At 44.6% G+C, this 14,496-nt stretch overlaps 1 protein-coding gene across 1 annotated transcript in view; it reads left to right on the top strand.

The window, feature by feature from the left end:
- Nucleotides 1–13,751, top strand: part of SOBP (sine oculis binding protein homolog) — a 103,258-nt gene extending 89,507 nt beyond the window's left edge. The window contains exon 6 of the mRNA XM_054393175.1: nucleotides 11,799–13,751. Within this exon, the coding sequence (XP_054249150.1) occupies nucleotides 11,799–13,751 (1,953 nt within the window). The remainder of the gene's footprint in view (nucleotides 1–11,798) is intronic.
- Nucleotides 13,752–14,496: the final 745 nt, after the last annotated feature.

The following is a 14,496-nucleotide window of genomic DNA, read 5'->3' as shown; positions in this document are numbered from 1 at the left end:
AGAATAAGTCTCTCACTAGTGATGATTCTGTGCTGACAGGAGGGAGAAGGCAAGCTGGGTCTGTACCAACAGGCTCTGGGTTCCAGCCAGGATCAGTGCCTTGCAGCAAGAGAAACTGGAGGAACACAGAATGCTTCCCCCGTGCATGGCTGAACAATTTCCCTCACTTAGCTTTGTCTTCTCCAGCCCCCAACTCCAGAGGAAATGGGAAAATTAATTCCACTCTCCATGCCCAATCTGGAAGACATGTGACATGTCTTGGTCCGGGGCTGAAACCGATGTGACACACTGTTCCTTGATCCAGGCAGATTTGGGATCTGGCCCAGAGCTGTTCTAATCAAGTGTGGTTTCCAAAGAGAGCTGCTCCTCAGACTGAAGGTATTCTGGGAGGCAGGGTGCGTGTACCATTCCCAGAGTGAAACAAGCAAGGCTCGAAGTGTGAATCGCACGCAGGCAAATCTGGAACAGTTTTGACTCCCTTCAAAGGCCTGGAGACTAAAATCCAGCAACGCTCCTCTTGGAAAGTTTGGATCTCCCTTCATCCATTTTTACTAACAGTCAACTCAATCTTTCCCTAATCAAGTCAATCTTTCCCTAACATTATTTTTCCAAGTAAGCCTCTGCTGCAGTCTCTCAGGGGTTGTATAAGTTGGGGAAATGTGTGCAGGGGGTCTGCCTCAGGTGGATTGTGAGCCCCAGATCTGCAGCTGCTGTGACACACACAGCATGGTGGGTCCTGGCCTCTAAACATCAGTGCATGGAAAAGAGGAGCATTTAATAGTAAGGCCTGGAGATCCCTGGCCTATAGAGAGAGGTGGAAAACACCCAGGTATGTAGATGGATAGATAGATAGATAGATAGATAGATAGATAGATAGATAGATAGATAGATAGATGGAAGGAAGGAAGGAAGGAAGGAAGGAAGGAAGGAAGGAAGGAAGGAAGGAAGGAAGGAAGGAAGGAAGGAAGGAAGGAAGGGAAAGAAAGGAAGGGAAAGAGAAAGGAAAGAAAAAGAAAGGAAAGAAAAAGAAAGGAAAGAAAGAAAAGAAAGAAAGAAAGAAAGAAAGAAAGAAAGAAAGAAAGAAAGAAAGAAAGAAAGAAAAGAAAGAAAGAAAGAAAGAAAGAAAGAAAGAAAGAAAGAAAGAAAGAAAGAAAGAAAGAAAGAAAGAAAGAAAGAAAGAAAGAAAGAAAGAAAGAAAGAAAGAAAGAAAGAAAGGAAGGAAGAAAGGAAGTAAGAAAGAAAGGAAAGTAAAGAAAGGAAGGGAAAGAGAAAGGAAAGAAAAAGAAAGAAAAAGAAAGAAAGAAAGAAAAAGAAAGAAAGAAAGAAAGAAAAGAAAGAGAAAGGAAGAAAGAAAGGAAGAAAGGAAGGAAGGAAGGAGGGAAGGAAGGAAGGAGGGAAGGAAGGAAGGAAGGAGGGAAGGAAGGAAGGAAGGAAGGAAGGAAGGAAGAAAGAAAAAGAAAAAGAAAGAAAGAAAGGAAGAAAGAAAGGAAGAAAGAAGAAAGGAAGAAAGAAAGGAAGAAAGGAAGGAAGGAGGGAAGGAAGGAAGGAAGGAAGAAAGAAAGAAAGAAAGAAAGAAAGAAAGAAAGAAAGAAAGAAAGAAAGAAAGAAAGAAAGAAAGAAAGAAAGAAAGAAAGAAAGAAAGAAAGAAAGAAAGAAAGAAAGAAAAAGAAAGAAAGGAAAAGAAAAGAAAGATAGATAGATTCCAAAGCACCCAGAGGTTTATATTCTGTAAGCATTTTTCTTGTACAAGCATAAATCAGAAGAAACAACACAAAAACCTGTGGGAGTTGCACCACTGTAAAATGGTGAGAGGAAGAATCAGACTTAGAAGCCAGCCCTCGTTACAGGTAAATAAAGATTTCTCCAGGTTTCAGATTGCATTCCCACTTGCTGTTCTACACACTAATGATATTTCAAATCTGGATTACAGTACTATTCTCTAGACCCAGCAATACTGTATTTAAGTCTGAGTGATTTAATGGCTGTTCAGTGGTGATTTTGGTCCAGGTGAAGTGGTATTGGCCTGCAGCAATGCCTTAGGCTAAAAGCATCATCTGTGAGCAAAAAAACATTAACCTGCCCCTCAAACCACCTCATTATTACATTTATAGTCCTGTCAACTAACCTATGAGCCACTGGAAACATAATGGAGTGGGTTTTACTGTTATTTTTATATTCTCTTGAATATTAAAAAGAAAATATATTGGAGGGGAAAAAATGCAAGATATTACTAGATATAAAATCTAGACAGATGAGCCACATGGGTTATTTTCCATCCCATAATGTTATTTTGCTATATGACCAGGATGAAGTTGTGTTCAGGGAAAAAAAAAGTGAATATGTTTATTCAGGTACTGAATAAAAAAAAAAAAAAAAAAAGAATTAATGAGAGAATATAAATCTTCATCTGCTTCTGAAGGTACCTTCAGCTGTGGTAGCATGAGGTTGTCAAGGGTGAATATTTCTCATTTTGGACTACCAGTAAGATACTATTTGGGGCTTGTGAAGTGCCCTTTTCCTCTTTTGCCTCTTAAGTTTTCTTGTACTTACCAGTATCCCTAAGTCTCAAAAAGAATTTGATAGAAACATTTGCAGTGTTAATTGCTCTCCATTTTTCTTTTCCTGATTGCTGGGGCTGGGTGCAGGGAGTGTTGCAAAGCATCTTGTGTACAGGCTCTCTTTCCTCAGTTGACAGCTGCTCTGCAGAAGAAACTTTCTTGGGCTGCTGCTTGGTCCTGTTCTCCTGTCCCTGTAGCCCCTGCAAAGGAGCAAGGAGCTCCTGGCATGGCAGAGGTGCTGGCTCTCTCGCCTGTCCCCTGAAGAGGGGCTGGCAGTGGTTCTCAGCCCAGGTCCTGCAGCCTGGGCACTCCAGGGATGGAGAAGCTGCTCTGCTGCCTGTGGAGCAGCTGTGCAGAAGGTTGTCCAAGGACATGGAAATAAATGTCCTTATGAGGGAAGAAATGCATTTCCACTCTGTGAAGGAGAGGAAAGAGGATTTCCTAGTGCCACCTTCCCTTGCTGCCCCAAAGAGCTGGCAGGCACTGGACACTCTTAGGATGTACTTCTAAGCCCCACCTGCTGAAGCTTACTGAGATTCACAGCCTCACCTGATTGATGTAATTCTTGCTTCTGGCTGCTGTTTTTCCCCAGATCATTTCAAGACCAAGGGAAGTCTGAGAATGCACATCATGGGAAGCCATCGGATGAACCTGAGGCTTGATGGGAGCTTGAGAGTTGAACTTGAGACTCACTGGCTTGAGCCAGGGTTTGTTCTGCCCTGTAGTCTCTTGCATGATGTAGCTGTGCTCAAAGCCCATCCACTTGCAGTGGGATGAGGTTTCTCAGGGCCTGCATTACTCTTGGAAAGGGCATTGAGGCTTAGATGTCCTTTAGGCATTTCTGAAATGTGAATCTTGGTGAGCCAGGTTGTCTGTCATGCTGAGAGCATGCAAACCCTCTGCCTCTCTCCTCCAGTCTTGCCCTGCTTTCATCTTCTGCATCATCTTAATTTTATGTAGGACTTACTGCTGGAGTGGTGGCCTTAGCAGTACTGATTCAGCAGTGCAGCTCTTGCATGGTCCAAGAGTAAAACTCTTAACATTAAGGCTATTAAGGTTTAAATGCTGTCACTGTCCTGTGTAATTTCAGGCAGGAGGGTTTCTGGGGAGAAGAACTTCCCCCTTGGCAAGCCCCACCTCACCCTACATTAATTTTCCCTGAAGTTTCACCCTCCACATTGTGGGCTTCACCAGTGGTTTCAGATCCAGAGTTCCTCCCTTGGTTTCAAAGCCTCAGACTGAAGCTGAAAACACGGAGCTCAGCTGTTTATATACAAAATCAAATATGTAGCCACTCTGATGAAACAAGACCCAGCCTGGATCTCCACTGGGCATTAGCATAGCTTATATTCGTTGCTTTTGGCTGGGAAGATTAACCCCCCCACCCCCTTCCCAACATAAAACAAGGCAAGGCCTTTGAAAAGGCTCTGTTTTAAATACCACAGATGACAACTGCAGTGATTCAAAAAAAATGAACTCAATTAATCATTAGCCATTAATTACCAAATAGCTCTATTTTCTCCTTATGCTTCACATAGCTTAGACTTTGGCATAATCAGGATGAAAAATGGAGACAGAGTGAGTCTTGCATTTCAAGGGCAGAAAGTCAGTGTTTGCTCCTTAGAAAACTGTGCTAAGGATTTCCAGGTGGACAAGATGTTTGGGAGGGTTAGGTCAGGAGAAGGAAAAGCAAGAAGGGAAGTTTTCATAGAATCACAGAATCATTTTGGTGGAAAGAGGCCTTTAAGATCACCGAGTCCAACCATTAACCCAAGGCTGCTAGGTCACCACTAAACCATGTCCCAAAGCACCACATTTACAAATCTTTTAAACAAATGAAAAAAAGGGGGGGAAAGAAAGCTTTGGTCTCTTCTAAACAGAAAGAAACTAATTACAGGACAGTTTGAAGTTGTACTGCTCTGCTTTGTCAACTGTTTTTGCACAAAGCTCCAAACACTCTAAAAATCTGTTTCCCTTCACACCTAACGTTGCTATGAGCTGTACTGTAACCACATTCACAGCCTGCCTCAGGGTTCCTTCTCAGCAGGTTTCAGCTGGAATGGGGTTTTTATTTTTATTTTTTGGTAATAATCCCTCCATTCAGATGGAGCAATCGTTATCAAAAATTATCACAAGCCATCTTGGACAGAAAAATCCTGCCAGGATACAGATGCTGAAGGTCTTACACCAAGCACATGGCAAAGGCTGTCGGAGGCTGGGTGGCTGCTGAGAGCCTCCTCGCTTTGGGTTGTGCCTGTTACTAGCATTGCTTGGCATTTGGTTGTGAAAGAGCATCAATTCCCAGTCACAGCAGCTGAGGCAAGGACTTGGTCACAGTCATCTTGAAAGCAGATGCTGTGAACTGCCCTGCCTCTTGGAGGACAATCTGCCTCTCATCCAAGGACCCCTGGCCCAAATTCCCCTGCCCCATGAGCTAGCAGGCAGCAACTGAGGCGCTGGACAGGCAGACCCCTGTGTGCCCTGCTCAGGCACCAGCCGCGCCCCAGGCTACTCAGTTGCTCTCTGGAGGAAGGCTGAACAGGTCCGGGGGGTGGGGGTTCATTACCCTGGCTCTAAAGCCCGAGTGTGGCCCCTTTAAGTGCAGCAGGCTGCTTGCTTTGTGCCTGTGGGGCAACCTCGTGGCCAGGTCTGGGCTCTGCTTTGGGCGTTTCTATCAAAACAGAGCTAGAGGTGCCAAGAGGAATGGCTTTTACCCCTGCCCCCTCTTTGTGCTGAAGAAACCCGAGCAGTGCAGGCTCCCTGGCTGCTGCCTTCCTCCCTGCTCCCGTATCGGTGTTTCTGCTGATGCTGTGTCTTCTGAGTTGTCTCCTGGTGTAGATTGCTGTGTCTTTCACAGGAAAGAGGATGAATGATATCAAGTCCCAGAGCTTATAAGTAGCACGCTGGCGACGTGCCACTAAAATATAAATACATTAAATGTACTGAAGGAACCGTTCATTCTGTTGTTTAGGGTTGGACATGTCCCAGTTAGGTAAATTTAATCTTCCTGAGGGTTGTTGCCTTACAGCTGAACGAGATGATAGGCAGTTATCTGATTACTGATCTCTCTGTCATTCAGGGTTTGTGTTCTGGCATTCATGGTGTGAAGTGTGCTTGGCCAAGAGCAGCACTGGGAGTATTTTCCAAGGGAGGTGAAGGTGTGTTAGGAGATCTATTAGCACCTTGCAAGGTCCAAGTCTTTATCTCAGAAATGCTCGTGCTCCTTGCCAGTCACACTGCTCCTGGGGCCACCTCCTTTTGGGTACAAATGTAGAAGCTGGTTGCTTCACCTGTGTTAGGAAACAGCCTCATGGCATTTATTTCCTTCCTGTGTATGTCTGCTGCACTTCTTCCAAAATCCCCTGCCATGCCTCTGCTCCCACAGAGGTGAGGCTCAAGGCTCCCACTGCTTCCAGGGTGAGTGGAGGCTGGTACTAACCATCAGACCCAAAGGTGACTGATTGCTTTAAAGAGGAGTCTCTCCATTGCTTTCCAGGGCTGCTGGGTCAGGTCCCCTGAAGGCGATCCCATGGCATTAACTGCTGTGACTGAAGCCACTGAAACCCAGGGAGCTGCTGGCAAATCCACTGTGCTAACTGTTAGCAAGCGCTCTGCAACAGCTCAGCTCCTGATTGTAGGGTGAAGGGAAAGGATGAGGCAGGAAAAGGGAAGCAGAAGGAACAAATGAGCAGAGAGGTTTTGAGCTGGCTGTGAGGAACGACAATGTTCTGTACAAAATGCAAGGACTTTGAAAAAGAAGATGTTGGCTGTGTTTTACAGATAAGAAAATGTTATTTTATTGAGCAGAGAGATCTATGTTTCACCTATCACATCCGAACTAATCAGTGTAGGCTTTTAGAAGAGGTCTGTAATTACTCTGAGCACATCATTAGTTAGATGTAAAATGAATGATACTGCTCCATTTTATTACCCCTAGTGATATAGCCATTTGTATCATAAATTCATTGACCTCATCTTAAATGATCAATCCTGTAAGACAGACTTGATTCATTAATTCTTAAGTGGCATTTTTTCTCCTCCAGTAATTTCCTCCTCATTGTTAGGACCAGTTTTCTGCCTTTCAGTTTGGTAGTGTAAGACGTCATATTGCCTCTGTGTGACATGGACAGTTTATACTTGTGTCTTAAATAAGCACCAGAGACTTAGTGCTAAGTCAGAGAAAGAAAGAAAAAGAGAGAGAGAAAGAAAGAGAAAAAGAAAGGAAGAAAGAAAAGAAAGAAAGAAAGAAAGAAAGAAAGAAAGAAAGAAAGAAAGAAAGAAAGAAAGAAAGAAAGAGAAAGAAAGAAAGAAAGAAGGAAAGAAAGAAAGAAAGAAAAAGAAAAAAAGAAAGAAAGAGAAAAAAAGAAAAAGAAAGAAAGAGAAAGAAAGAAAAAGAAAGAAAGAAAGAAAGAGAAAGAAAGAAAGAAAGAGAAAGAAAGAAAGAAAGAGAAAGAAAGAAAAAGAAAGAAAGAAAAAGAAAGAAAGAGAAAGAAAGAAAAAGAAAGAAATAAAGAAATAAAGAAAGAGAAAGAAAGTAAGAAAGAAAGAAAGAAAAAGAAAGAAAGAAAGAAAAAGAAAGAAAGAAAAAAGAAAGAAAGAAAGAAAGAAAGAAAGAAAGAAAGAAAGAAAGAAAGAAAAAGAAAGAAAGAAAGAAAAAGAAAGAAAGAAAAAAGAAAGAAAGAAAGAAAGAAAAAGAAAGAAAGAAAGAAAGAAAGAAAAAAGAAAGAAAGAAAGAAAGAAAGAAAGAAAGAAAGAAAGAAAAGAAAGAAAGAAAGAAAAGAAAGAAAAGGAAAGAAAGAAAGAAAGAAAGAAAGAAAGAAAGAAAGAAAGAAAGAAAAGAAAGAAAAGGAAAGAAAGAAAGAAGAAAGAAAGAAAAGAAAGAAAAGAAAGAAAGAAAAGAAAGAAAGAAAGAAAGAAAGAAAGAAAGAAAGAAAGAAAGAAAGAAAGAAAGAAAGAAAGAAAGAAAGAAAGAAAGAAAGAAAGAAAGAAAGAAAGAAAGAAAGAAAGAAAGAAAGAAAGAAAGAAAGAAAGAAAGAAAGAAAGAAAGAAAGAAAGAAAGAAAGAAAGGGAAGGAAAGGAAAGGAAGGCAAGGAAAGGAAAGGAAAGAAAAATTAAATAGATGGAGATAGTAGATACACATTTCCCAGTGGCATTAACATCAAAACTTTGAGATCTTGTGTAAAATCAATGAAATAATTATTAGATATTTGATCCATCCAGGATGTTGGAAGGAAGAGAATCACAGCCTTTAATTTATGTGGCTTTAATTAATTTTCTCCAGTGATAAAATATACAGAACGGGCTGTGATCAATATGTGAGTGAGGCAGGCAGGCTTCAGAGTTTCTCATACCTCAGTGAATTATTGAAAACAGGAGAAATCAGCAGAGAATTTCTAAGCAAGATTTCTAAATATTTTACCAAGGAAGAGAAAATATTTGTTTAGCCAGGGGTGACACAGGAGCCCACTTGAGATAAACAAATCAATACAGCAATAAAATGCTGAAGTATTTCAATGAATTTCTAAACTGATAACTAATAAAATTAAATTATTAGGAAAAATGCCACAAGGTTTTTGGGGGCTTTGTCTTTCAGTCTGTTTAACTGAAGTCACTGAGGGGGCTCCTCCAAGAAAAACAAGGAGGCTGGGTTTGCTCTTCTGTATTTCTCAGGTGCTTCTTTGGCAGCAAATGTGCAAGCTGCTTTTCTTCCTTTGCCCTGAAGGAAGGCAAGGTTGAGAGAGGAGGTTCTCCTCCCCCTCTACTGTGCCCTGGTGAGGCTGTGTCTGGAATATTGTGTCCAGTTCTGGGCCCCTGAGTTCAAGAAGGACTTTAGGGAACTGCTTGAAAGAGTCCAGCACAGAGCCACAAAAATGATTAAAGGAGTGGAACATCTTCCTTATGAGGAGTGACTGAGGGAGTTGGGGCTCTTTAGCTTGGGGAAGAGGAGACTGAGAGGTGACCTCATTAATGTTTACAAAGATTTGCAGGGTAAATGCCCAGAGGATGGAGCCAGGCTCTGCTGGGTGATGCCCTATGACAGCACAAGGGGCAATGGTGGAAGTTGAGGCACAGGAAGTTCCATGGAAACATAAGGAAATTTTTTTTCACTGTGAGGGTGACAGAACACTGGAACAGGCTGCCCAGGGGGGTTGTGGAGTCTCCCTCTCTGGAAATACTCAAAACCCACCTGGATGTGTTCCTGTGTGATCTGGTATATAGGTGATCCTGCTCGGGCAGGGGGGTTGGACTGGATGATATTTCAAGGTCCCTTCCAATCCCTAACATTCTGTGATTCTGTGAAGTCTTAGCTGCACCATCCCAGGACCAAATCAGGGAAGCAACTGCATCTAAATCCTGTCCCACTCCTTACAGCCACTGCCTCTAGGGCTGGTGTCCTCCTTACCTTTCCCCTGCAAGCAGACACTGGTTTTGTGGGTGACGGGCCAAGACGGGCTTCATCCTGCCCCAGCCTGCCCTGGGAGCTCCTGGTTTTCTTGGGGTACGTGTGGATCCCCTCTGCCTCTGCTTAGCCCTTGAGGCATGAGCATACCTTGCAAGCAGCAGGAGAGAAACGGTGTGAATCCTGATTCCATACATGCAGAACAGCATGTCATGGCTACAGTATTCTCAGTCAGAAGTGACAGTAAGGGAAATTCAGCAGCTTTACTGAGTTCAATAACACCCTATTAACTCACAGCACAGACTCACAAATTCCCTGTTTGTCTGCTTGGAAAACATTGGCAAGCCAGAAAATTTCAGGAGGTCAGTTATAAGCTGTTTCCATCAGATGATCCTGTGCTGGCTTGCTGGGTGGGTGGCAAAAGCCATCTTGGTGCCAAATACCTGGGATGGTTCAGTGCCCACTGCTGGGTGTTTGTACTACATGCAGTCAGGGGTGCCCAGCTCTGGTACTGTCTGCCACTGAGCCTTCCTGGTGGGGCGCAGAGGGAGAGCCAATGCCTGGTAAAACCTGGGAGCCTTGGAAGTGGGGGTGCCCCTGCTCTGCCCTCTTGGGTGCACTCCTGCTTCCCACCCACCCCATGCCTGGAGGAGATGGGTGCACTGTGGCAGTGGAGGCATTTATTTCAATATCCTTTCTGTGCATTTGAGAGCCTTTTTGTACTCATTTTTTTAGTGCACTACATTGTCAGTATGTGATCAGTGCAGGGCTGGACTTGTCTGTAACACATCAGGAGATTTTCTTCCCTGTGTGGGGCACCATGCTGCTAACACGCCTGTTCTAATGCTGCACGCCTCGAGCAGCACCAGCACCCCCTCTGCTTCAGCACAGCTGGCACTGGCTCTGTGTCACCAAGCTAAAAATCCAGGCCCTGCATTCCCAAACTTCAAGAGTGACTTCTTAGTTGCTACTTCTCAGCTAATTATTTGGGTTTATTTAAATGTTGGGATAAAAATTTGGTGCTGGAGAGAGGGAGTGTGTGTGTGAGGCTGTGAATGGGGAGGAGAGGCAGAAGGGGGAATCAACCAGCAACCTGGCTGGATAACCAAAAAGCTGTAGAGATAAAATGAATGGGTGACTAGCATAGCATCTAGTATGTGCATGGGTGCATATAGAGATATATTAAAGATATAAGACTGCAAACTCCGAAATGTCACCACTGTTGATATACAAGGAAAGCTGAGAGTTAAATGAGATGGGTAATCAGACGCCTGACATATGTTGTTTTGAATTGTTTATATGGCCAATAGTTATTAAAATTAATTATCCTTTTAATGAAGTCTTTCCACTATCATTTTCTTTAATTTTTCTTTTTTTTTTCTTTTCTTTTTTTGGTGGTTTTTTTTTTCCTTCTGCACAAAAGATGCCGCCATTTCAAACCAAGCTAATGTAGACTAGTCACAAAAAAAAAAAAAAACCAACAACAACACAACAAAAAAGCAGAACAAACAATCCCAGGATGTCTTCTGACATGGTCATAGGCTCAACATGCTGCTAGGAAGCACCAAAAAAAAAATCTCTGTCAGTGGAGTATTTTGAGGACTAACGTAAATGACAAAAAATGGGGAGGGGGGAGAGTTTGTGTGTGTAAAATTCTGTCAGAAAAGTACGGCACTGAAAAATCTGACATCTGTTTATCTGTTTATAGCTATGGCAAGATTACTCATATTAATTCTTGTTTAAAATGCCATATGAAGGAAAGGCATTTGTGCAAACAAGAGTCATATTTGAATTGTAGATCATGTCTTCACCATCTGTGAGAGCTGTTGGTGTTGCAAAATTAATGTGTTAATGAAATCACAATAATTTCTCTGAAGTAATGGATTCTGAAGCCTAGAATGACTATTTTTTGAACTTTGGTGTCTAGTGGTTTACAACTGGGAAAACCTTTCACGGCTTAATTAGTTCTGCAGTCTTACTTTAAAAAAAAAAATTGGCTATGCCTTTGCCACACCAACAGTGACACAGGGAAGGATTAAATGGAAAGGAGAGAAACAAACCAGAAATGAGCCTGCAATGCAAACTTTTTGCTGTAGTATTTGAAAAGTTGCTAAATAGGCCTTTGCTTGCCAAGAAGTTTTACTCAAAGTGGCTCGTACACAAGAGTGGGCAAACAGCTCAGAGAATAATTCCAGCTTGCCAAAACATCACAAATGAGGACTATTCGGACCTTGCACAAATGTCCTGGCTGCTTCCAAGTCTCTCATTGGAATGAAGGGCAAAGGATGAATGATGCCTTTTGCTTCGTGATGCCATTCTCAAATACCACACCCTTCCCAACCTGCCATTTGATACCCTTCACAGGAAATGTTGCAGCTTAGCAAAAGTGGTTTACAATGATTTACAGCAACTTTCTGAGTCCTTTCCCAGCTGCCATACTTCTCATGTGGTGAGGCATCTCAGATGGTGCAGGTGTGCTTCAGATACCACTGAGGAGTGATCACAGCCATACTCCTACAGATGTTGTACCCTTGCATATGTGGGTGACAACAGTTTGTGCCAGCTGAGGATTCTTCTCTGTGGTATGTGTTTAAGATATGTAATGTACTGTGTAAGGTAGAATTGAGAGCTTGGGAGCCAGAAAAGGGAGTGACATTCAATTCACCAATATTTTGGAGCAAACCCTCCATGGTTTTCACAAACATAACTATTTTTAATTATTTTTTTTCAGCTAGAAAAATAATGTATTTAGAAAGCAACTTAAAAAAATACTTTTAAAGTAACTCTATGAAGAGAAGATGTCTTTTCTTACCTGATTTGATTTTATTGCTGTGTTGTAGGTATGTGACTGGTGTAAGCACATAAGACACACAAAAGAGTATCTGGATTTTGGGGACGGGGAAAGAAGGCTTCAGTTCTGCAGTGCAAAATGTCTCAATCAGTACAAAATGGACATTTTCTACAAAGAGACACAGGCCAATCTTCCAGCTGGACTGTGCAGTACATTACATCCTCCAGTTGAAAATAAAGCAGAAGGCACTGGGGTGCAGCTGCTGACTCCAGATTCTTGGAATATACCGCTAGCAGATGCTCGGAGAAAAGCCCCATCCCCAGCGTCTGCAGCTGGCCAAATTCAAGGTCCTGGACCATCAGTGTCTACCACTGCCTCTCCGTCTGACACTGCCAACTGCTCTGTCACTAAAATCCCCACACCAGTTCCCAAACCTATTCCCATCAGTGAGAATCCAAATATTCCGCCAGTTTCTGTCCAGCCACCTGCTAGCATTGTGCCTCCAATTGGTGTCCCACCTCGCAGTCCTCCCATGGTGATGACAAACCGTGGGCCAGTTCCTCTGCCCATATTCATGGAACAGCAAATCATGCAGCAAATCCGTCCACCCTTTATCCGTGGGCCGCCTCACCATGCCTCAAACCCTAACAGCCCTCTGTCAAATCCAATGATTCCTGGAATCGGTCCCCCACCAGGTGGTCCCCGAAATATGGGTCCCACCTCTAGCCCCATGCACAGGCCAATGCTTTCCCCTCATATCCACCCCCCCACGACCCCTACCATGCCTGGGAATCCTCCTGGATTGCTGCCGCCCCCCCCTCCCGGAGCTCCTTTGCCCAGTCTTCCCTTCCCCCCTGTCAGCATGATGCCAAATGGTCCTATGCCTATGCCACAGATGATGAACTTCGGATTGCCATCCCTTGCCCCACTGGTGCCACCCCCAACTCTACTAGTGCCATATCCTGTCATTGTCCCTTTGCCCGTCCCCATCCCCATTCCCATCCCCATCCCTCACATCAACGACTCCAAACCCCCCAATGGCTTCTCCAGCAACGGCGAAAGCTTCATTCCGAGTACCTCCAGCGAGACGCCTGGGGCAAAGCCAACCAATAGCTCTTCATCCCCTCGAGAGTCAAAGCAAGGATCGTCCAAGTCCTCTGACTCGTCACCGAGCTGCTCAGGCCAGTCCCTAAACCAAGCTCAAGTGCTTCAGGAGCACAGTAAAAATGAAGTTGTTGACTTGACTGTCAGAGCTAGTAGTCCAGTGAACAGTAAATTTGGGTTCCCCAGTGTGCTACAGGGTCCGCAGGACGGTGTGATAGACCTCACGGTAGGGCACCGGTCTAGGCTGCACAACGTCATCCACAGGGCTTTGCATGCCCAGGTGAAAGTTGAGCGCGAACCTAACAGTGTTGTCAATTTGGCTTTTGGTAGCTCAGACAAAAGGAACTGCAGCGACTGCAGGGACAACTGCAGCCCGGTGGACTCCAAACCGTTACCCTGCAGTGACGGAACCCACTGCTGCCCTGCCTCCTTGGTCTCCGGCACGCCGGGGCTGGAAGGCGGCGCGGCGGTCTGCAACGTCATCGTCAACGGCACCAAGAGCACCGAGGGGCCCAAGAACCCGGAGCCGCCCCAGGAGCTGAAAAAGCCTCAGCCCCCGGAGGAGCTGGCAGTGAGCGAGCTGGAGTCCGTCAAGGAGAACAACTGCGCCTCCAACTGTCACCTGGAGGGAGACGCTGGCAAGAAGGCTGGGGAGGAGCCCCTGGCTGGGGGAGACAAACAGGACCCCAACCTCAACAACCCGGCAGACGAGGACCATGCCTACGCTCTGCGGATGCTGCCCAAGGCAGGCTGCGTGATCCAGCCTGTGCCAAAGCCAGCAGACAAGACTGCCATGGCGCCCTGCATTATCTCAGCACCCATCCTCAGCACAGGGCCAGAGGAGCTGGAGCCACCGCTGAAAAGGAGGTGTCTCCGAATTCGAAATCAGAATAAGTAAAGGTTTGTGCCATCACTACTGCCTTCTGTCTGGGCCCCTCAAGTCAAGAAAGATGTTGAGTTGCTCAAACATGTCCAGAGAAGGGCAGCAAGGCTGGTGAGGGGTCTGGAGCACAGCCCTGTGAGGAACGGCTGAGGGAGCTGGGGGTGTTTAGCCTGGAGAAGAGGAGCCTGAGGGGAGACCGCATGGCTGTCTACAACTACCTGAAGGGAGGTTGTAGCCAGGTGGGGGTTGGTCTCTTCTCCCAGGCAACCAGCAACAGAACAAGAGGACAGAGTCTCAAGCTGTGCATGGGGAAGTTTAGGCTTGATCTTAGAAAGAAGTTCTTCCCTGAAAGAGAGATTGGCCATTGGGATGGGCTGCCCAGGGAAGTGGTGGGGTCAGTGTCCCTGGAGGTGGCACTTAGTGCCATGGTCTGGTTGATTAGTTAGGGTTGGGTGATTGGTTGGACTTGATGATCTTGGAGGTCTCTTCCAACCTGGTTGATTCTGTGACAGGATGGGGATTTTCAGGTCTGAGGTCAAACTCTGGTGTGGATGTGGCCTCTGTGAAACCAAAACAAAGCTGCCGATTGGAGTTGCTCAGCACTTTCAGAGGACGATTGGTATTTGTGTTTTAATACTGCTCTTAGTGTTGCACTGCATCTCTGCTCCTCACCACACCAGCAGCCTCATCACACCTTGCCTCACACAGCATTTTGTGCTGGTGCTGACTCTGAAGTTACTGTGCAGTGTATGTCAAAATC

Source organism: Indicator indicator, chromosome 27, assembly GCF_027791375.1.
Source record: "Indicator indicator isolate 239-I01 chromosome 27, UM_Iind_1.1, whole genome shotgun sequence".
NCBI classification, from domain to species: Eukaryota; Metazoa; Chordata; class Aves; order Piciformes; family Indicatoridae; genus Indicator; species Indicator indicator.
Note: the sequence above shows the minus strand (reverse complement) of the source record. Positions and strands in the feature narration are given on the sequence as shown.